Source organism: Opisthorchis viverrini (genome assembly GCF_000715545.1).
Source record: "Opisthorchis viverrini unplaced genomic scaffold opera_v5_286, whole genome shotgun sequence".
Lineage (NCBI taxonomy): Eukaryota > Metazoa > Platyhelminthes > Trematoda > Opisthorchiida > Opisthorchiidae > Opisthorchis > Opisthorchis viverrini.
The window spans coordinates 423,275-447,608 of NW_008751933.1; the positions used below are offsets into that span (position 1 = coordinate 423,275).

Sequence of the window (24,334 nt, forward strand, 5' to 3'; positions counted from 1 at the left end):
ACTCGCATTCTCCAACTTCACATCTAGCCCACGCAGGAACTATAACTTCATCAAGGCGGTTGCACAGACTGCTTCTCTGACAGTAAAATGCGACCTAATGAACGAGCTCGACCACAGCGTGTCCGTGGAATTCGACGTGCTGGTTTCAGCCGGGACGGAGGTTTCACATGAAAGGCGTATATGGAAGACGTTGATCCAGTGACGGGTTTCACTGAGTCTGCTGAGCCTACTCGGTCCTCTTCTTTCATGAATATGAGATCACATGTGTCCAGAGCAACCCAGTGTGTATCATCCACCGGTACTCCCATAATCCACACGGGTCGCTCGGCTGCCCACAGCTCCGGTGCAATGGCTGGTAATGAGAAAACAGACGCATTACTGATAACTGTTTGCTTGCGACCCTTCAAACTACAGGAGCCGGTCATTTCGTCCAGGCCTTGTTGTCGAGTGGATTCGTCAGTTACCGGAAGACCGTCCATTTCGTTTGTGTTTGCCTTTGCGTCCGTTTTCGGCGCCCGACATACATTTCGTCGCTTCCGTTCCGTTATTTCTTCCTGTGTAATGAGAACAAAGATGCGTTATTTAAGTCATTGTCACTGGTAGAAGCTAGCATAAATCTTAGGCGGAAGCGTACTGGTCATTCTGACGCGAGATGGACCACCTAATAAAATTATAGTTACGTTACGGAAGAACCCAGAAAACACTAAGTGGTGTACAACAAGGAGTTACTTCAAAAAAGAACCAAGTCGAGTGAAGCTAGCTGATAGGCAAGTCGGTGCGTTGCGATCAATTTATACCAATTCGACTCCATAAATTCCAGCACATTCATGGGAATGCTACGTCAATGACCTGTCCCACTCTAAGCTTTGCCGTACTATTCCAGGGCATGTTATATGTGGCTAATATCTACCGAAGTTATCAACTAATTATAGCCACCAAGCCGTTTTTTTCCGAAGGTACCGAGATTATCGCCTGCCGCTAGGTGACAAGGAAGTAGGAAAAGCATGCCAAATTAGATAGACGGAGTTCACGGGCTCTTTCCGTCCACTTAGTGCCTCCTCTGGGTAGGCATCTGTTGTGAACGAGTGGCGCAACACTGTGAACAATTATATTTTGAAGTTCTAGTGACTGACCACTATTAGTTCGGAGATGCTGCAATGATCAAGAGCTGCCGCCTTAACCCGGTCGCGCTTGGATCTTCCAACGATGTTGTGGGTGATACTTCGTTCCTTGAGGTTCAAGCATACCAGGAAGACCAGAGCCAGACAAAGTACGGCGAGCAATCGTATTATGATGCGATCTGCAGGTAAAGTACTCTGCAATAGTGAAAGCAATAAGTTGTTGTTTTTTCTGCGCGAATGGCACTTCCCATATTGTCGAAACAGCGATGCGGCCTCCCTCCACGAAGGGACTGTTTAGAAGGGGGCAGTTCGCACACGCCGAACGGTTGGATGTGACCGACGGCGTAAAAACTATTACAAAGTGCCCCCAATGGCTCAAAACGCATTTACCGTGCATGGCATCGGGATCTCGGCTTATGACAGTCCCGTGCATGCAAGTAGATCTGATAAATCAATCAGTTGCCTCGTGACAATATCCCTCACGGAAACAGTAGAACCTTGTAAGTCAGATTGTTGAGTCAGAGATCGGTATTCCAGAAACAATACTTGCATTTTCCCACTGCCTTGTTGATCAAACTCTAATCAGCGGCCCAAATTGATGTACTCCATACAAACCCCGCTTTGGGCCTCGTTCAACAGCCCTCACCCTTCAAGCAAGTATAATTAGGCTGACTGCTAATCGGGGCTGTCGCGTATAAATTACTATTTCTGAGTACAGCATTATATACTCCATCTCCTGTGGACGCTTTAGGTAAGCTATCACCGAACCTTTTCCACTTCATTATTAACGTTTCTTCGTCTGCACCTCCCTTTAACACCGGGAAATTCGCTCAGACACTGCGTACGTTCACAGCATTGTTCTCAGTGGATAACATCCCTCAGAAATGCAAAGTATTCCATCCACGAAGTAGTATCTGCCCGCAAGTATGACTGCGGACACACCTCATGCTTGCAAATGAGCATATCGGTGTGGCAGACAAATCCACCCACCAGGTCAGTTGCATAAGTGCAGATGAAGTGGTGGGAGCAGAAGGTCCGGACAGGTCATTCCTGATTTACTTCTGAAATCAACAGTACTTCAGGCTGGAATTTGTCGTGGAATGAAGGTATGTGCCTACGTGATCAGATCATGGCGGCTGTCTATGTAACATTCGTGGAATCTCATACCGGGTTGAGAAACAGCTAACAGGTCAAACTAACACTGGTCCTTCAGTGTGTGGTGGTTCTTTAAAAATGGACTACTTTTGTGACCTTACGTCAGCACTGCTGCCTCGGGGTAAGGCTTTTGAGTCAAGCGCTTTGGTTGATGGCCTTGAAGGTCTTCTCGTCTAGATTTAGGTGCACCGGTAGTACCTTAGTATGCATACGACCGCAAACTCCACAAGTTTCAATAATTCCATACCACATCGGTCGTCATATGGTCAGTCGCCTTACTTGTTGCAACCAGCAGGGCGGGTAGTAGACACAGACCACTGCTGACACCTGCCTCTATCCACTACTATCTCTTGACTTCCTCCTAGTCCAATTTAATGATCACTTTCCTGCAGCTAGCTAAAATTGTATCTTTTCACACAAGGTGAACGGTGGCGCACCATTTTCCACGTCCGCCGCTTCTCAAGCCTTGTCCTTCTGTTTTTATCGCAACGCTTAAGCAAATTAGTCGACGAGCTGTTTTAGCACGCATTCCAAACACTACCAATGAGAATCGCTGCGTTTTTGCAGTTCGAATACTCTATCCAAGTGCGGAAACCAGGGTAACGCCGCTTTGGACGCTACCGCCTATGAACTTTAGGGGTATCATACCTGTTGTATGGGATTGCACCGGCATTCGTTTACCTATGTTCTTCAGGAGCTGGTGCTTCATTAAGCGACTGAGTCCCCGTACCGTTATTTTGCAGTCTGCACTAGCCGAAATACCTGCCGTTCTCTATTTGTAGACTGTGCACGTGCACTAACCGACTGAAGCACCAATTTGGCGAAAAGTACCGTTTACGAGACACTATTCACTCTCCTGTTGAGCATGAGCAGCTCATATATTATCCTAGTCTCTAGTCTCTCTAATTCCAACCCGTCAGATGTGACTTGGCGGTCTGTTCACTTAGGGCTTGAAACGCAATGTTATCGTTAATCGTCTTCCGCGGCCTTGCGCTGACTATCCCTCAGTAGCGTTGGGTGTAGACGCTGTTTAGTTGTCTGGCATTCTCCTACTAAGTAACAACCATGTAACCAGCTGGTCACACAGCCATTAAATTCCGAGATACCTATCTTCCGCAAATTTTCCATTGGCTGCCAATAGCATGGCCCTGACTGTCGATCTTTCCCAAATACTCTCATCTATTCAGAGCACGCTTTCGCCCGGTGTGAGTTTACGACAAGCTTCCTTAGAAAGCGTAGGTCAAACTTTTCGTTTAGCGATCTGACCGCATGTTACACAAGCTCGATTCACGTGAAGCATCCCCAAGGAAGTTCAGTCACAACGGTGACCAGACAAATATCACCATTCAAGTAGCTTGAACAAACTCATCTTGACACGCTGATTATAGCTAGCAAGCTGGAAGCAAACTGTACTGTCGATGCCGCGTTTGCCGAATTCAGTGCAATTCATGACTTGTGAGGCACATTACTGACCATTCCCCACCACGTTGAAACAACATAGAGCGTAACTTTTAGCTTTCCCGCAGAGGATAACTGACACTTACCGCTGACCTAGCCAGCAAAACAGTTTGGCCCCCTTCACATCCAAATTCATCCGGCAAAGGTGCTTGTGTCGTCCGCCTTCCTATTTTTAACCGCTCACGCACAAAGCGTCGAATTCGAGTGAACCAACCGAAATAGTGTTGTTGATGCTGCTGCTGCTCCATCGGAGCCGAAGTATCTGAGCTGGTGCGCAAGTGACTAGGATAAAGACTTGTCGTATGAGGCGAATAGCTTGTTGTGCGATGTCGTACTCGATTCTCGTCATCATCGCTCCGAATTGAGTCGTCGTATGGGTCTTGTTGCACGAATACCGGAAAGAAATTCCAACCGGCACACGCCTGTAAGCGTCGGCAGTTGGTGGTGGAAGCAGGACCGACTGACGGTTCATCATCCGCCTCTTCTCCACCAAACAAAGTCGTACACGAGATGACGTCACCAGATTGATTCATCAGTAAGTAACGCTTTCCAGACCGATCCAGGCTGGATCTTGAGGAGTGTTTGAGTTTGGTTGGCGACGAGACACCATCAGTCGGCGGCGTGTTGTTTGTGCCAAATGTCGTTGGGGTGGTGTTGTGGTTGAGGTTAAACAGGCTGGCTTGTCCAACTGGCGGAGTTGTTGATACGCGTGTTAACAGTCGACCGCCAGCACTAGAGACCGGTGTGGGCGAGGTGCTTTCTTCATCCACATCTACGTTCACTCCATTACATTCCGAGTCGTTTTCTGGGCTGGTCTGATTGAGTGAGTCCAGTTTGAGACCTTCGGATCTACGAAAATGACGGTACGGTGGGTGGGAGTGTAGAAAGTTACGCATAAGAAAGCGCGATACCTTCACTTTTATGACTTCAAAAAACGTAAACTCGGGAAACGTGATAGTAGGTTAAAGGAATGATAAGCCTCTCCAACGATACACAGAGCCATATGCTTTTGCTAGCATCGTAAATAGTGGTTTGCTGGCGACTGACTCGACACCATTTTACCAAATGGATGGTGGAGTATGAAATGGTGGGTACCACGTTTAACCGAAAAAGACGTCTGTAGTCAACTTTTTCCGATGAAGTTGGACGACAAAGTTGCACATGTGGAAGTTCTTCAGTGGTGCTCGTGCATCGGAGCTTTCGCCTTCAATGCGTAGCTATGCCATATCCGAACAAACTGAACATGCCTTCGCCTCCAACCAAGGGCTTTATGTCCCACAATTCCGTTTTCCGGTGATCGGAACTGTAGCAGCTGGAACCAATGTGCATATGGTGCACGGTTTACGGCTGATAAATTGAATTGAATTGATATGGTGACTGGGTGTGAGCGATTCTGAAAACGTGGTACGCGGTAAGCTATCTAGAATTATCTTGGTTCCCTGTAACAGAACCGAAGAGCCGTTTGTTCTCAGCATCTGTACTTTGTCAAGCGCGAAACTACTGATTGGAAGGCCCATGGTTCGAACCCGACCTGTGTATCTCGGCTACTCCTGTCTATGCTTGGGCAGCCTTGCAGGAGCTCAGCCCACGTGCTTCCTTCGGGTAGAGTGGCAGCTATGCACTGAAACTGTTACGGCTGAAAAATCGTTAGAATAATTATAGCAAACATGCACGTGGTTCCTTACTGTTTATCATCTCTTTATTTTTCCACTTTATGGCTTTCAAAAGTAAACCTGTTTTTTTCTGTCTTCGATGACGAAGATAAGTCTGGTTGCGCGCACGCACAGTTCATTTTCCAATGCCCAAGTGGGTACATATGATATTTGCACTTTCTATATCAGTCGGCGAACGCTTTTGGTTGCCTACTAGTCCATCAAAAAACGTTGTACTGTTGGCGGAAAGAAAATAAGTCACATCAAAAACAGGATCGCAACCGTCTTTCGGACAGTCATTGAGAAGTGATTAACATCCAAATATGAAGGATCGGAAACCTTTTTGCGCTTGAGAAGGCACGCGCGGAATGCGTCTTTACCAAATACCGCTGAGCATCCGGACGTCAAATAATCAATATTCTGCGGGTTTATTCCACGCGAAGGTTTCCAATTCTTCTCGATATTTATTTTCACGAATATGCTAATCAAAGCGATGCTAAAGGCGATTAAGCGGCCATAAATGCTAACAAATGCTCGAGTAACGCTTAAGGTATTCGGCATTTCGGTTGGAGACTGCTCTTCTTAACCACCACGCAAATTGCCGCTTAGGTTGCCGTTGATCTGTTCACTGAGCTTGGTAAGTGGCTCTTAATCGAATTATCAATTCATCGTTGGATGGGTTGTTTCACTGTGTGCAACGTTTTCACGGCTAGCTCAAGCGGAAACACGGGGATAAGCAAAAGCCCGACAACGAGTAGTGATTTCCACGGGAACATCATATATGCAGCATTCATTGGACGATAGGTAACCGCACACGACTCACGTGGAGATTCAATTCAATTTGTTGGGAGACTCCAGGTAAAAGTATGAACACGGTAGTGGTTGACAGTGGGAGTGAACCGCATGCAAAGACTTCCTTCACGCTATTTAAAGTGGAGTAGGATGAACAAACAATGAGACTGATGAATGAGCTACTGATACTCGCGGCAATGCTTGCTAGCTTTCCACAACAGTGGTTCAGAGTGCGAAGGTAGCTGGATTCGTGAGAGGCGGACAATAAGGGAGGTTATGAAGCACTGGACTATTGAGATAAAACGTTACTTCGACCAGGAATTTCACTGATTAGTAACTAGTATGCTGACCCTTTTAGTTTTCTGCCTCGTTCGAACAAATGTGAAGATATTTTTCAACTTATAGCCGCGTGACGACGATTAGTCGGAGAAAGCATTCTTGTTCTATTGTATCAAGTACGCGGTCCTACTGGATGACAGGAGAGTAACTTTCCAGTGTTTTCGGACATCCAGATATTTAGCTACTTTTAGGCAGAGTAATCCTATCAGAGGCTTCACCTCTGCGTCCTCTGAGGCGATCGTGGTAACGCTTCCTATGGACCATAAGCTCAAGCACGATATGCCGAAAAAGCCACTCCGGGGGTTAACTAACGCCTTTAGGTGCGTGCGTTTTTTTTCGAGAGAATTTCTTTTCCCAACGGGACTTGTGCCTCACATGAACTGACTAAGGCGAGCAGGAATATGTGGATCCAGGTTAATAGTTACGGCGTCTGCTATTCATCCACGGTGAACGTATTCATCAACACAGATGACAGCGATCCCAAGTGATACGAGGTGCTACATGTGTGTGTGACTAGAAGACGTAGCGTTTTTTTTCAGACCTCGTAAAACAAATACCAGTGTATAATGCTAGAGTCAAGATGCCAACCGTGATTCTGACAATTACTGTCGGCTGTCATTGAGTTTCGCTCTGATGTGCGGCGATGAGGCATAGACCGATTTCTGGAAACCAGTAGGTTTAACCATGTTTCCACTACTCCTACTATGATTTTTCCTGTATCTTGGTAATCACGCACCCCGCTATAAAATCATGCGACCACCCGTGTCTTCCGTCTTAACTCTGTGCCCAACGGATACAGTTGGATGATTTTCGGTCAGCAAGTGGTGAAACCACACTGAAGTAAGAGCATTTGGAAATGAAAAAATCGACATGACTTGCTAGTACCTCCAGACAGCTTCGTAATACCTTCGACACTTCGACTGACACTTGCATTTTAGAGTAGCCACCAGTTCTGGGGCTATTGATGTTGGCACATTCTCTGCACTAGCGTACTGCAAGAAGTATTCGCGGTCAGATAAAGTTAATGAATACAACTTGACCAGTCTGACACCATCATGGGACGAAACCGAAGGCAGCTCTGGAAAGCGCGGAAGGTTCGATCTACTACACCTCCATGTGTGGATACCCCCATCTACTCACGTCAACGAGGGGTAATATTACGTATTCCCGCGACTGGAAGTGCACATCAGTCTTAGTAATCGTTCTATATCGCCCGTTTGCTCCACATGCAAAATCAGGCCCTATGTAAAAAATTTGGCACGCACAAGGCTTAGAAGGGTATTTTAGATCAAGACCATGAATGTCAAAATGGATGTAAAATGCCCCGTCGATCCTACCTTGCCTTGGCAAGTCGTTCTGAGTTCGATCTGTCATGAGACTGGGTACCCTTTCCGTTCGGAGTTTGTATAAGGACACGAGGTAGTGATCGTCGAAGACATTTATCTCGCATAATGGGTTGTTTGCCACTACTCACGGCGTATCGAGTAAACACAGGTTTACTGTCACCATGGAAGAGCACAGTGGCGGATCTTGTCGGCACGGAAGAAGAGCATATTGGATCACGAGGAGTAGTGGAAGCACGAATTGAGCGGTCCAGTTCAGTGGTTGAAATGGTACCCTTGATGACCCCAACCAGTTTGAGCCTTTCGGATTGCACAGACCCGAGGGAGATATAAGCTGTTGAACTGGCTTTCTTCAATGAGCCCAAACGTTCGCATTCATCCTCTTCGAAGATTGAATGGCATGTGGGCAGCTGAAACTAATTTAGAACGCCTAGAATGGTTACGTCCGATCTCACTGCACTCAAGAAAACAACCACTTACGTTATAAAACCCATTAAGTTATGGGAGAAACAGAGTACAAATCAACTAGCGAAAAATCAGTAGCTAAGGTATGCGAGCACATTTGTCATCCGCTGGAGAGACGAACCTTTGGAATAAAATGTTGTTGGCCTGTATCGAATTTGGAGACTAAGGAGACCATTTCTCAGCTCGGACCACAGACCACCGTTTAGGTCGGAGAGAACTAGTAAATTCGCCTGTTCTGCTTGTGTCGCGCAATAAAGCATTCGTCCCATGTCTTCCACAAGTTCAGCGGGCGTCTGTTTGGCCCTGTAAATCACTGTATAGTTTAACTGCTCGCATAAAATATAGTGCCAAGTTCAGCCTCCCGCTGCACTAGGTTTCTGATTTTCTCGAGGTCAGTAAAAGAGTCTTCATGTTCATAGTTTCTTCATATTGTATGAAGATAATCTACACTGGCGCTTATTTGCCAGTCACGCTGTAGTAAGCGTGGTGGAACACATCCTGGTTTACACCTACTGCTTTCATCGCCACTCTTTTTAACTCACTGGGTTCGAATGGTTGAACGAACCCATACCGTTTGTGAACAATAACTTGGAATTTTTATTTATCGTAGCTCTGGTGGAGTACAAAATGAAATGCATTCGAATAGCGGACAGCATCATGCATACAGGCATCAACTTTCGCTCGTATGAAGTAGGCTTTTTCAATAGCCTTTTTACTCGACCCTCATTAGTTTCGTTTCGGGAAAGTCCATATATCACAACAGACTGCTTTCTGCAGGTCCCTTTGGGGGGGAGACAACCGTTGGCTATGAAGGTCCGATCAGTATTGACGTGGTAACGAAAAAATAACTATCAGTCTGGGTAATTTAGAAAAGATGACGATGATGCAATACAAGGTCACCGCAAAAACCATACCTGACAAACGTTGCCCACTTTTCGTGACGTCTCTTGTTTTTGGATGGACAGTGAGGAGCGTATACGTGTAGCCGTACGTTTCAATACCCGTTGCCAAAGGCATAGGCTCACCACGCTGAGTAAGAGGAAGCAAGCACCCAAGGCAGAAACTACGGCTCCGGCATACAGACCCACGGGATACAGGCGGGAGAAGTCAGGTACGAAGGCCCAAGTAAATATAACGCAAACACCGGTAATTAGACACAAAATTCCGCAAACGATCCCAATTATGGATAACAGTTGTGCTGTATGTTTCCGACCGATTAACTGGTCCATTCGGTTAGCTGCATTTGGCAAAGTCCAAAAGCGATCGCCACTATTGTTACGCCTCATTCGAAAAAGAGCATAGCAAACACTAAATGGTCTACAACAGCCGCCGGTCAGGCAGAGTTTTCACGCCTCGGAAGCTGAAAAATAAACAATTACCTTGAAGGAACAGAACTAATGAAAACCTGACACGAGGTTAACTATGTATCGTTTTTAAAAACTATTCAGATATCACTATCACAATACCACAATCATAACCATCATATGTAAAAATGGTCAACGCAAGCTGGAACTGACGGACTACATATTAATCGCTTTTCATATTCGTGTTCGAGTGACTAACACCAGTAGACAACTTGACCTGTGGCAGCTCCTTTCTAATTCTAGCATGGTGGAGTTGAGCTGAGGAGGGGCATCAGAACTCAAGAATATGAATGAATATTCAGTAGCACAGCCCGCTCCAGTTTTCGCATTGTAACTTCTGCGGTGAACCAGAGGTGGGTGATGCCATTGGCGCTCATTTGAGTTATTCAGAATATTCTCCACAGAGCTCGAAGTAGGTAGCCGAACACGGATCCAGTAGATCGCATATTTTTTCTCTCCCAAGCTTTCCATTTTTGGTTCCCCAGCTTTCCAGAAGTTCAACAACCATTATTCCTCGCCGCATCAAAATCAACCAATGTGGACAGTAAGGTTACGTCGAAGGACGCCATTATTTCGTCTTCAATTTTAACAGTATCACTCAAAACAAAACGTAGGAGGCCTTATCTACTGAGGAAAAAAGAGCACTTGGCAGCCTTAAAGCAGACGAAACCATCGTTAATTTGCCAGCTTACAAAGAAAGAATGACAGTCATTCTGAACAAAGCGGAATACACGGACAAAGCCAACGCTCCACTCAGTAATAAAACCACACACCGCCGTCTTCAGAACCACAAGACCGCGGAACTCATGCACAAGATAAACAGGTCCCTGAAGAAAATCACAGAGGAAGCGTAGAAGAATTAAGGCCCGCGACTCAGAAGTTGCCGGGTCCTACGGACTTCTAAAGGCTCATAAAAAAACAGTACCATGGCACCCAATAGCCTCACTACCAGGAGCACCCACGTAAATTTCAAGAGAATTATGGAAGCAGGTGAAGCATCTCACCATCTTACTCTCTGGTTCATCGCGGAAGTCACAATGCAGAGACTGGAGCAACTGCTACCAGACGTCAAACCGAAAATATGAGTACGACATGTGGGCGACACACTTGTCATTGTAAAGAAAAATGAGCTGTCACGAGCGAATCAGCTGCGAAAAAGGTGTTTTCCGACACCTACTTCTCAATGAAAACGGAGCATAACAACAAATTGACGCTCCTAGATGTGTTGGTCAAAAGGACAACAGACTGCAGTGAAGCATCAGCGCCAACACTGATGTCACTGTCTTTGACAGTAATGATCATGGTTAACTGCAAACTGAAGCATACATGGAAGAAACGCACACAGAACAGATTCTGAAGCACTTCAGCCATCCGAACTGTCACAAACAAAACTGGGGTCGAACCCTGTTTGAGCGGATCGAGAGGCGCTGCAACACAACAGAGTTGGAGAAAGGACGAAGTCTTTACCAGACATTCCAAAATAATGGATACCCAAGGAACCTCACATGGAGAAACAAAATCAACGCCAAGCTGCTTTATGAATACAACCAGAACAGAGGAGGATTACACTTCTGTACATAAAAATGTCGCCGAAATGGATGCAAGACGTGGGGAAACATGGGAAAAGTCGCCTTCAGGCCTGCAAAGACGTTGAGAAGAACACTCTCTGAACCAGTGAGAGGGTTTTATGCAATGAAGAAGGCGAACGTGATCTATAAACTTCAGTGTAACGGCTGTGACAAACACTCTTGATCCGACTGAAAAAAAACTTGCCACAAGAATACACGAACACAAGTTTGCCAGCAGAAGACATGGCCCATGAAGACAGAGAAGGATATCAGTTCAGTTGGAGCAATGTTCACGCAAGAACAAAACGAGAGCTAGAGTTTGCCGAGACGTGGTACTCCACATAAAAATCTATCAATAAACACGTCAACATCAACCCAGTCTATCAGCCGCCACGAACAGTCACGGGATTCTGCACTACATTTATAATCAAACAACCGGGCAAAAACCAACGGACTAAAAGAAAGCCACCAAAATAGGCCATTGAATCAACCAATGAAGTGGTACAAAATCATACCACAAAGAAGGAAGTGCCTAACCACAGCAGAGGAACAGAACTGTCGAACAGAAATCACACAGTGAATCAACCAGATACAAGAGGATGAGATCACAACGCAACTCAGAATCCCAGGTGACCGATCAAATTACATGAAGACCACTTCGGGACTAACCAAGCTATTTAGAACCACTAGATGTTTGGAAACTACACAAATACAGACAGAAGAGGAGAATTTACTCACTCAAACCCACACTGTCAATATCACTTCAATTGGTGATGAAACGTTTGCAGTTCAAATACCAAGCTCCGCGACCACCACCCAAGTCTCCTAGCCCTCCAGGTTGGGTTTGTAATATGTGTGGCCGCTTACTCTTTACGCCGATCTGATGGTATTTCGCCAACCATTACTAACCGCTAGTCAGGTTTTTGAGCCAAAGGCTCTGTTGGGGACGCTAATCTCACTTGTCTAATCTTGAGTACCTCGAGACTATCCCATTCCATGTACAACCATGAATTCCACACCTAAGTGAACTTGTCACGTTGGCCATCGCGTGGTTCCATCAGCCGAGGCGTCTTACTGCACGCAGCGAAGACAAGAAAAAAATCGTTCAGCTGTAGCACCCTTTCGGTGCCTAACTGCCATGCCACCCAAAAGTTGCATGAGGGCTGGGATACTGCCAGGTTGCCCAAGCCTAGACAGGGGAAGTCGAGTGGGAGAGGTTGGGTTCGAACCACGGACCTTCCGGACAGTGAATTCGCGCTCTAACCACTTGAGCCATCTCGCCCTTGAGCGAAAACAAGCTGTCGCTGACGATTCCGATTTTTCCTCTTTCACACATTCGTTCTCTCCCGCCTTACCCCGTTGCCAAAAACACCTCCACAGACTCGTTAGTAAGGACTGAAGATCCCTTCACCACCCATTTCTGTCAGCTGCAACAGCTACGATTGACTCGGCCACTACAGCCAGGGATTTCGAAACCATCCTTCAAAGCCCAAAGCTCAGTTCATCCGCGCTCTGAAACAACCTGGAGAACAAACTGCTTTTGAATGTATGCTGCATTTGCATCTTATTGGTAAATGCTGTCCCTCTGAAGCGAAGGTTCACGACTCAAGTACAGTTACTGAACTGACCTCTCCATCGGTTTCTTCTAGCATCCGATTGCGCACCTCCAGTGGTCCAGAAGCCGTGACCACTGGTTCTGCTGGTTTTGGTATTGTTTTACGCCGCCAAGCTAATGGTTATCTGCTTAAATGGTTACCCTTTAATAATCGCCAATTCGTCAGTGAATCCCATAAACGCGCCGATAACCTCTGTGTCTATTGTATCTGCTTTTAACCCAACAGACAATGATTCGGATACTCACAACGACAGTTTTTACAATCGGTTCGAACGCTTTATAGTGAGCTAACAGATCAGTTACTGTTGTGGTTTAACTAAATAACCGTTCAACTGAGACACCCTTTCGGTGCCTAGCTGCCATGCCACCCGAAGGAAGCACAAGGGCGGGAATACTGCCAGGCTGCCCACACCTAGACAGGGGAGGTCGAGAGGCAGAGGTCAGGTTCGAACCACGGACCTTCCGGTCAGTAAGTTCGCGCTCTAACCACTTGAGCCATCTCACTTCAGTCATCTCGCATTTTAACCACTCAGTCATCTCGAGCTCCATCGTTCTCAGAGAAACATACACTTAAAAGTACAGGCACAACTCTATGCTTATAGATAGCATAATCTTAAGGTAAGCTTTATCATGCTTATCATGCTGGTCCCGTAGATACTTCTTGGACAATCAGAGGGGACCAAGCATTTGCGACATCCGATAAATTCGAGGAGGGCGATATAAACAAACAAGTGATCTTCTGATATTACAGCATAAAAAGCGAGCCAAAAATGTGGTTTCTGGTGATACAAATAAGCACGTATGTAGTCAACCCTATTGAGACTCGACCGGGCGGTTGTCAATGACTTAGGTCAAAACGTACCAAAACCGGAAAATATGCTAGTCATATGCTTACCACATACTTTTTCTGTGGCTAGATGGTGTCTCACGTATGTGAGCCAACCTACAACATAAACGGGCCATATTGCCAATAGATACAGGTGACGCGGAATGACTACCGATTGTCGCTCATCATGGAACACTTATGTGGATTCGGATCAGGCGGCTTAGTCACTACTTTTCGTTGCGCTTTCCAGCAGCACGCAAGCTGTGCACCCTCAAATGGTCACTGACCATCACCATCATCATGATCAGCAGCATAACAGTGCTCGACACTGGTGCTTTGCTGCCGCACAACCAAAAATAGTTTGAAAGCCTTATATTGAAGACAATAAGATCGGACGGAGAACCGACCTAGTGCTAGCCTACCACAACCATTCTGAGGTGCCTAAACCCCCTAAATATCATCCGGGCAATGTGGATAGGAACTGATAACAACAACGCGATTGGCATCTATCGGCAGCCATATATTGCAGCGTCTGCAACCAAGCACAATTTGAACTATGCGAACCCCATCTCAGAAGGCGAGTCGCATCGACAGCACTCATTTATCTATTTCAGGCCAAATGTTGACCACCTCTCTGCTTGCACCAATTTGAATTGTGCACCTAACAACAGCTGTTCTAAAGGCGCAGTGCATGACAGAACGATCACAGCTTCTTGTGCTGGTTAGATTCTTCAATTGAGGCCCCCGTCGCAAAACCAAACACTGGTTTTCTCACTGTATGGTTGCGGACTCGCGGATACCAGCTCATATAACCTATGGCTGTGAGATAACAGTTGTCGAACACCTGTAGACGTCTCAGTTAAGCTGCCCGCAGAGACCATATCTCAGTCATGCCCGTACTGTAGCCTGATTTAAGGATATGTCGGCTTGCAGCCCCATAGTTGTTCTAAATTAGAAAATGCGATTCGAACCTCGCAGTTTTAATGCACTAAATTCATCGACCAAACTATACACCTTCCAAGATACATAAAACGCTCCACAACCTCGATTACCTCCTTGGATTGTAAGTGCCGCGTTCAGTGACTGCATCTCAAGGACGACGATCTTACATTCTGCGGATGCAACACACATGCCGAAGGATGGGATGACATTGGTTCGCTCATCCAAAAACACTTGTGCCTCCTCTTCGGAGATGAGAACTTCGTCTGCGTATTCGAAACTGACAAGTTTTTCGTCAACAACTAGTTGAGGAACTGGCACTCGTTTCGTTATCTCGTCAATCAGGCAATTAGACGGTAACGAAAAGAGCGGGCATCCTTGTCGGATACCATTTTGTGTCTTTTGGAGAGATTTCAGTATTTTCTCACACGCCACTATCTGACAATACAGAGAAACTATTGTGGTCAAAAACTTCTGGGGCATTCCTTGTTGAGCATTCGTGCTAAGAGCATGCCGGTCAGCTGAGTCGTGTGCGTCCTGAAGAATGGTAGGTCACGTGAGGCTAGGCTCGAGATCGTTCAGTGTGTAGGGCGAGAACTTACCGACAGGTACGTTCCGAACCTGTTAGGTCTGAACCCAGCCACTGCACATCGGCTGCTCCTCTCTAGACTTGAGCCGCCCTGTAGTATCTCAGCCCTCGTGGTTCCATCGGGTAGGACAGCAGCTGAGAACCGAAAGGGTATTACATCTGAATGACTATTTTTATTAAGGCGTTTTTTCAGCACCTGAGGTATTGCGACAATGTGGACACACCAGGCCAAACTCGGGTCAGTGCTTCACTGACCTCCATGACACTAATAGTTTTGTTTCAGCTGAACTCGAGCTGATCCACCTGGTATTTCTGGCACTATTAACGATTCTTTGTAGTTGTCGGACAGCTTCTTTTTCCCAAACGGAAGCCAGTGGACCAGACACTCGCTGACTGAAGATTCTAATCCAATACTGGAATAATGTGGCCGCAAATTCATCCCGACCTACAGCCTGGTGGAGCTTCAGAGTAGATATGCAATCAAACCTACGAGGCTGTACGGGGTTCCCGGCTCACCATTCAGGGTACCAGTGCAGTTCGCCTATTTGACTAAGTGGCAGCAGTTGGCCATAGTAACTGTTGTTCGAAGTGCCCAACCGGGCGGGTGCGGCATTACTCTTTAGCAAAAGGGTCACGTAAGTTTTACCCTTGATAGGTTCCGTCACACATGGTCTGTAAGGGCCAGTCGGACAGATCGACCAAAATAATTTTTTGGCATTCGTCTTTTCCGACTTACAGCACCGATGCCATAGATGTCCTGAATTAGCAAATGCGACTCGATGCTTGAATATTCGTACATTGACCTCATCTGTCACACTAAAATCGGAACTGATACGGCTTCCAGGATAAGTAAAGCGCACCACAACTTCAGGTACCTCAACCTGAACTGTAAGTAGCGTGTTCTTTGACTGCATGTCACGAGTATGACCTTACACCTTGTGAGGGGAAAGTGCATGCCAAAGAACAGAATGACTTTGTTCAGTCCATTCACAAACACGTAACACCTCCTCTTCGAAGACAAAAACCCTGTCATCTGCACATTGTGGATATACCAAGCTGTTGTCAGCAGCTATTTCAGCAGCAGCTAATTGAACGACGGGGCTTTGAAGACCTTTCAGAGTACGCTTCATTATCTCGCCCATCACAAATCTAAATAGGAATGGAGTTAGCATCCTTATTGTTATGAGGAATTCCGCACGGGCGTCGAGTAACCGCCCGCAAACAGGCGTTCCTGCGACCAAAAGCACGCCCCCACACGATTGGCCAAAAGATCGGGCCCCTCGCCAAACCAGCGTCAAGCCGAGATCTGATTGGTCTAAAGTCTGAAACAATCAGCCAATCCTGACACAGTATCTGCCAAATCTCGGATGCCAATATGGGACCCAGAAGGCGTCAGAATCTCCGGAGGGGGTCCATTAGCCGCACAATACTCTTAGGTGCGAAACCTTTACAAGCGGAAAAAACTTGCGCCAAAGTGTTGTATTTTGTTGCGTACGTGCTGAAACCAAAAAAACATCCTAATCTACATTCATATTTTCCAGCCCACAAAATTTCAGTGTCCACTAAAGCAATCCTACCTCTGGCGGAAAAGTCCAATAGAATAGTTCCCATGCGTCACTGAGACCCAGGGATGCCTAAATGGGGCTCAAAAGTTTGGACTGATATTCCGAACTCAACTGCCCGATTACTTTAATCCATCGGGGATGTCATAGCTTTCGAAAATTCGGTTTCATTGTGAGAATACTGAGCGCCTCTCCGGAATGCTGCCGCTGCATACACTTTATAGATGCTACACTGTACATGTTTTTGACCTGATTTGGGTGTTAATTTACATTGTTCACCTTTGGTGTTTTTTAATAGGACGCTACCTTGAGAAGTTCACACAGAGAAGTATGCAGAGTAAATACCGTTATTATATTTTGTGAACATAAATCTACGATATCGATCAAAATCAGTCAGCTCCGAGAATTATCATAGCAGCGACCAAAGGCAGTTAAAGATAGGCAACTGAAGCTCTTTGAACCACTGCTTCAGAAATTGCATATCCAGACAGCAGCAGCTAGTACTAGTGAAAGGAAGAAGGCCTTTGCTGCGGAGTTTTTTGTTAGAAAACGCCAACCGACCAATTACAAACTATTTGACAGGGAGGCGAACCCCTCATTTGCATCTTATTTACAAAAGCTGAACGTACATCTTGACCTGAACGCGTCTATTTAAACTTTCCTGTATATTCATGGAATCAAAGCATTCATTGCTCAAATCTAATCAAATGCTACAAAGCGACTCCGCAAATTACGCTACATATCTTCCTTCTCAAGAGACAAGAAGCGAATTTACAAGAAGAAAACATACTACTTGCATGCCCACCCCCCATCAGTAGCATCACCGTGACAACAGAATATCTTCTGTTTGTTCAGATAATGCAGCTATGGCCTCAATCATGAAGTCCACGTTCGACCTCTTTGCGGTAACGCTTTCAAATCCCGGTTTGAACGGCGTAAGGATGTGCCCAAAACGTAAGTTACAGATAGAAAGTCAGATCATTGTTGCGAAAAACTCGGCAACCCGGAGCGTGAACCGCACAAAAACTTCATTCTCTGCAAGTTGTTTTGCGATTTCATTTTTAATGTGACGGTGATACCATTGTCCCAGGTATTCGGTGACCAAGCCTCACTTTTCGGTATCGGTTATCAACGCCTCAAGCTGGGCAGGCAAAATGATGAAGATCCGGTGCTAGCAAACGGGAATGCGACGATTTCAGACTTGGCACAGTGATGGAGAGCAAGGTCAAGCGCCTCATATCTCTATCCAATTTTCAGTTGTCCCAAAACGCAAACATACGCATTCGGCTGCCTCAGAGAATTGGACAAGAGGCTGAAATTACGTTGCAGACCCTCACAACCTAATGCACTACACGGCAATAATCGGTCACTCAACGGCTACTTCAGGCATTTGTGCATATGCAATAAACTCCAGCGTCCCAAACACTTCTGACATCAAGCGTGGTCTAGGAAAAAGCAAGCCTCTCACAAGCTGCTGGCACTGCAGGGAGTGAAATTATTCTCGTTATTGCCAGATTAGACACCGTAAATTTTCCAGGTGCAATCGTCGAGACCTCACACGTTATCCAGGTCAACCTTTGTGCCGCATCCACCACCACACCACCGTGCAGCTCACAAACAACGGTGCAACTCAGTGACGGCGACATTCAGAGTTGGTTTTGCTTGCTGGAGAAAGTTCGCGACGGTTTGTGCCGACAACATTCCAATTCGTTTGCAGCTTCATACAGGGTTCGATGTCACGCTGCTGAGTGAACGATTTGGTGAGCTGCACATAAAACCAACCAAGCATTGGGCCCATGATGCTTCTGGTGGTAAGCCGAAAGCGACTGGTGAGTTTGACTAAACCGTGGGGTTTGGTTACTCAATGGCAAAGGCCAAGTGCTGCCTGACGCTCCAAATTCGGCCCTACCGGGGCTAGGTTAGACCAGCAAGCTGAATCCTCCGGGAAATCCGATTAATTGTATTTATAACTCCACGCACGCAGCGTCTGGATGTGCCCTCTAACACACTCACTTTCCGAAGCGTTTATAGGGCCTCCTACAACTGTGTGCATGCATACTCACCGACGAGCTTTGACTGTGCATAAAAGACCGTGCCCCCCTCAAATGCCAAACCTGTTTGCAGGCCGCCTTAACCGTCGCTGACCAATAATTGGACCAACTAGTGAAGGCTGATGTTCTCCAAACCACCAAATACTCCGCATGGGCTGTACCAATCGTGCTGGTGAAGAAGGCTAACGGAACGATCCGGATTTATGCAGACCACTTCAACGATCTCAACGTTGTACTGGACAACCATCAGTATCTTCTGTATCTTCCGGAAAATTTGTTTGTAAAACTCAATAGGGCTAAATGTTCTGGGTACATTTACATGTGTGATGCTTACCTCCAGGTTTAAATGCACAAGGAATCCAGAGAATCACTGACTACCAATACGCACCACGGTCCATTCAATACACCCAACCGCGAGTTGGCGTCGAAGCAGCGCTCGTCACATTTCAAAAGATTATAAACACGATACTGGAGGACGCTTGTAGCATTGAGACCCTTTTGGACGGTCTCATCGTCGTGGGTTCAAAACCTCAAGAATTGCAGCAGTGTCTTGATTACGTGCTTGGTCGTACTCAAGAGGATGGTTTCAGATCGCACCGAGGATAATGCACCTTCCTCATGTGGTTGATAAAGTACCTCGAGTTCATCACAGAGGACCAGACCGGGGGAACATTGACGCTATGGTAATAATCATACTGTTCATTCCCAACTTGGGGTGGCATAACGTCTGGCATGATCATACGTTTACAGTCAGAAATAAGCATGATCGGGGATTTGCGGGTAGCGGGGATTGCGCGAAAAGAGGACAATGTCATAAACAGTTGGCAATATCCGATGAAATACTAGTAGGTTTATTTCCCAACTTGCAGGGGACAGTGAGCATGGGCTACAACTAGTCCAAGGACAAAGCTGGCTGACAAGAACTGAAAATGAGAGCCACTGCTGGCCATGAGTGACTATTGGGCGTTTGTGTTAACGTCCAGTGTCACAACGAGCAAAGGTGGGGATGGAGACGGAAGAATCCGAATTCTGAGCAAATGGAAAGTTTTGTCTCAAAAATGTGGCTTACTTTGAAACTAATTAGACTCACTGGTTGCACTGTTGTTGGGAAGACAGGTGCAAGGGATAGGTTAGATGGGCATAAGGTGCTGATGTATAGGGCCAGTCGAACACTGTACACGGAAGTGAACTTGTAGAAGAGACGAGCCGAAATTGCAGCAGAAAACTAGGCTGGTTGAATTTGAATGAAAATTCATCGTGTAGGAAAGAACTCATCCCAGAGACGGTTGGAATCAGATGAAAAATTTGCCCTTAGTTACAATTACAGGCTCGGGCGAACGAGAGGCTGCGGTCGAGATTCTGAGGAAAGTAGTTGCAAGAGCGCCATCACGCTGGCATGCCATCATTGCACTGACATGCCTTGGTTTATGAGCAACCCCGTACCGGTCGTCAAGGGTGCCACGATCTAAGAGGGGATGTGGATTTCCGCGGCTGTCAGATCTGGTTAGACAAGGAGATTGACACAGAGAGTCAGGTTCATGCATGGCCACGGATAATTTCCCTTTCGTTGGCAAGCCGTGTGAGAGTAGACCGCGGACCAGTCAGATTGAATGAACAACTGTTCTAGGGGCGTTTGAGGAACTGCAGTCGAGGTTTGAAGCCTGGAAAGAGGGGGTGAGGATGGAATACAATAAGTGCAGTTGCGTCTGGTGAGTGTCAGGAGGCATAAGATAAAACGGTGTCAACAGGGAAAAATCTAAAAGGAGATGACAGCAAACTAACTGAATCCGGGAAAGGTGGATTTGTTTGCTGATCTGGAAACCAAGAACTGGTTTGACCGGAGCAGGTGCATGGTTTTGGGAAGGTAAGGACTTTGTCGTCGAGGTAGCTGGCAAGAAGACTAGCTGTTAGACTAGCTGGAACGGGCGTTAGATTTTGGCTCACCAAAGAATCCTGACGTAGGATCCTCGTTGTGCAAATGAGGGGGTTATTTTCAACACTGACAGTAGACAAGTGAAAAGGGGTCAGGCCGCAGCTTTCTAAATGATGGGTAAGAATCCTGTTTTAACTGAGAACTACTACGTCAGCTTAACAGGAAGGAAAGGTTAAGGATCATTAGTCGTCGAGTCACCACGGTCAACTACAGAAAACGAATGGTGCCTGGCAAAAACAGTCAGTATGCGCTAGCTGTGACTGCCTCTATTCAGGAAATAATAAGTTACTTGCATTTTGTGCATATGATCGCCCTAGATGACGAAAGGAAAGAACGTGTGTGCTCTGTTAGGTGATAAAGTGGACTTGGAGTGGTGTGACCCAGCTAAGATGCTGGCAACTCCTTGCTCGTCGGCGTTAGCCGTGAGCCGCACACAGAACCTTCGGGCGACCCCATGCATATACATATATCTTAAAACAAACGAAAGAACAGCTGTCATTCGTTTGTATTTCTTGGTGTTGCGAGACAAGCGACAACCGGAACACTTCCAATCCAGCTGCAGACATACAACAACGGTGCTCTTTTTTCGATTTCCCTGAATTAAAGGCCAGACTCAAAGCCACCGGTGACGGACGATAAACCCGTGCTACTGGAGGGGTGGTGAGTATACGAACGCACCATGGTGCGCCGTACTAGAGCGACCCTCCCTGCACGGCGAACTCATCCGCCACGCGAAGCTTTCATCCCCCGTACACGCTACCAGATATGCAGGGGGACAAACCACCAAGCAATCCGATCGCGGGGAAAACCATGCCAGTATATTGGGTCAGTCATTTCGAACAAGCAAACAGTAAGCTACTGGAAGAGGCGAGTTGCGGAGGCAAATGAAACGACAACTGTCTTTTAGGCTATGGGAGTATAACTGAGATGTCCGGACGACAAAGCACTGGTGTGAACCGAAATGTCAGGTAGGGGCGCACCAGTGTCATGTTCACGTGTGAATGAGTGGGCTGTTGAATCAGGCAAATATTTCAACCATAGCTCATTTTCAGACCCACCATTTAACATGCGTGCATTGCGCGCGGTCAGAGAATGCAGAATGGTTCTGAAAGCGAGGAACCAAGACTTTGGTTTAGCTGAGGCTAGTTAAATCCAGCCAGCACAAAGCACCAGACATCAAACAAAGTTGACTGAGTTATTCAGTGATATGACCAGGCTTGAAAGAACTAGGAGTAAGTTGGCTCGGTGACTTAAAGTGGCTTAACGTCGGAGACAAGGAAATAAAGCCCGGTCAATGGAGACGAGCTTGAAAACAATAACGGTAGCAGGTGCTGGCCACTCGCTGCATCACAACTACGCTTTAGAGAGCAGGTGCGGATGTAGTCGCAGGCAGTGAACGTCTGTATAGAAGATAGACAAATTGGTTATTTGTAGACAAAAACACTTGGAATGATAGTTGTCCAAATTGTGGGTAAGTGCTTGTGGGTTCAACCTGGGACGCCTCCCATGCTAGGACCTAGTAACAGGAACGTCGGGGCGAGTGCGCAGATTAGAAGGGCTTATACCCATTTCAAAAAGTGTCTAGCGTAAGCTGAGGCGCGTAAAGTTGCTAGGCTTCCTTAGTAGGAAGGTCCTAATCGATGAAATTTCGAAAGCCTGCATATGATGAGATAATAGGCATTTTGAAGTGGCGTTTGTTCCATAGTTTAGATTACAGGCAAAGGAAAAACGTTTTGTCCAAAGACAGTTCAACAGTGGGGCAATGAAAGTAGAGATCCATAGTTGCGGATATTATGGGGAGGACAATAAAAAAAATTCAGGGTGGCAGTCAGCTATGTTTGCCCACCGGTAGATTAGGCGATGCCAAAGGCCTAGATTCAACGTGGTGCGCTTTTGTCATAATGGATCCAGCCCAAGTAAAAATGGCGACTACGATGCAGCAGTGTGGATGCCGCCGGAAACGAGGACGGGGTGAACGAGTGCCGCACATTCTCCACAGCAGTCCGGCATGTCTTCGAATACTGAGAGAGGAATTCGGGGCTGGATTCAAGAATGTGTCTTACAAATTGTTTGAAGAAGGCAATTAAACATGATTTATTGTGGAAGGATCAGCAGGGTCTGCAAGCTTTAACCACTCTGTACCTTGCATGTTTGTTAGAGCTAAATGCGCAGGAATAGCCGAGGCCTGTCACTTCACGAAGAGAAGGAATCGAGAGCTAATCAAGAGTGAGCGTCCTAGAAGGAAGCTGGAATCGATGTGACGGGGCCTTGCATTTTAGAACAGCAGAAGAAGGACATGAGTAAGGAAACCAGAGGGATGAGGGATTCAGGTCAGACTGAATGTTATGAAGAGTAGAAAAAGGGTCGCTGGCGAACAGAAAATGGGTTCAGTGGATGATCGAATCAGTGACGTTATTGATGTATAGTAAGAGCGGTAGGGGGCCAAACTTATGTCAGCATCCACAGACGTCACAGCTCTTAGGCAATTTCTCGGTCTCGCCGGTCATTATAGTTCGTTTCTACCTGCCAAGCATCAACTTCGAGGTCTATTAAACGAGCTACTTGCCGGAGGCCTCAAGTGGACATTATCAGGAGAATGCCTACGCGACTCTGAGTCTGCCAAGTCCTTGCCGATTTCCTGTTGGCTGTTGATCCATCGCTGGAAATCGTTGTGGCGTCGGATGCTTCGAAATATGAACCTGGTGCGGTGATTTCGCATGTCCTTTCCGACAACAGCCAGAGAGCCGTTGCACATACAACCATATTCCTGACCTCATCCGAATGCAACTACAGTGAGATAGAAAAGGAAGTTTTGGCAATCGTGTCTGCCGCCAAAACTTTTCATGAAACGATCTGCGGTCGCCACTTGACCTTACTGACCGATCAAATGCCACTTCTTGCTGTGTTTGGCTCAAAGAAGTGAATTCTAATACATACAACCAACTGCTTCCATTGACGGGCCGCCTGCCGGTCCGGCACCAAGGCAAGTTCTGATTGGTTAAAATCTAGACGAAAAAGCCAAAAGTGACCAAGCATTCGCCAAATGTCGGTTGCCAATGAAGCATCCAGGAGGCGTTAGAATTTCCAGAACGTTGTCGCGGCTTACAAATTATACACGACTCGCTTCACAAGTTCTTGTGGCCTGGTTTTCGCATTAATATACGTTGTGCGCCTTTGGTGGGCGTTTTTGACGGGAACGCTAGCTTCTGGGGACCCATAACAACAAACAAACTGAAACGATTCCATTATTACGATTAAAGGACAACAGTTTTTGTGAAGAAGCTTTTGGAGAGCTTTCTATGTGATTTTGCACGCCCAAAAATACAAGGGGCCTACTGTGTTAAAGCCTTTTGGGGCATTACTCGTTGAGCAAGCGTGTGGGGAGAAGAGACCGGTCAACCGGTCCGAATTTGTATTAAAATGCAAGAATGGAATTTTGGAACGTTTCTCGTACGACGTTGTTCTAGCACCTATTGGAATGGTAAACTTTGGCCTACGCAACACCTAACTAAACGGAATCCTGCTTGTTGCTTTCGAGTAAGTGGTTCAAGCGCCATTGCAA

General features: G+C 46.5%; 1 protein-coding gene across 1 annotated transcript; it reads right to left on the bottom strand.

The window, feature by feature from the left end:
- Positions 1-50: 50 nt before the first annotated feature.
- On the bottom strand, positions 51-12,909 carry T265_09426 (hypothetical protein; the record flags this gene model as incomplete). The annotated part of the gene is made up of 6 exons (XM_009175480.1): positions 51-554; positions 3,821-4,583; positions 7,855-8,270; positions 9,240-9,606; positions 12,333-12,652; positions 12,886-12,909. The coding sequence occupies 6 exons, from the start codon at positions 12,907-12,909 to the stop codon at positions 51-53; spliced, it is 2,394 nt and encodes a 797-aa protein (XP_009173744.1).
- Positions 12,910-24,334: the final 11,425 nt, after the last annotated feature.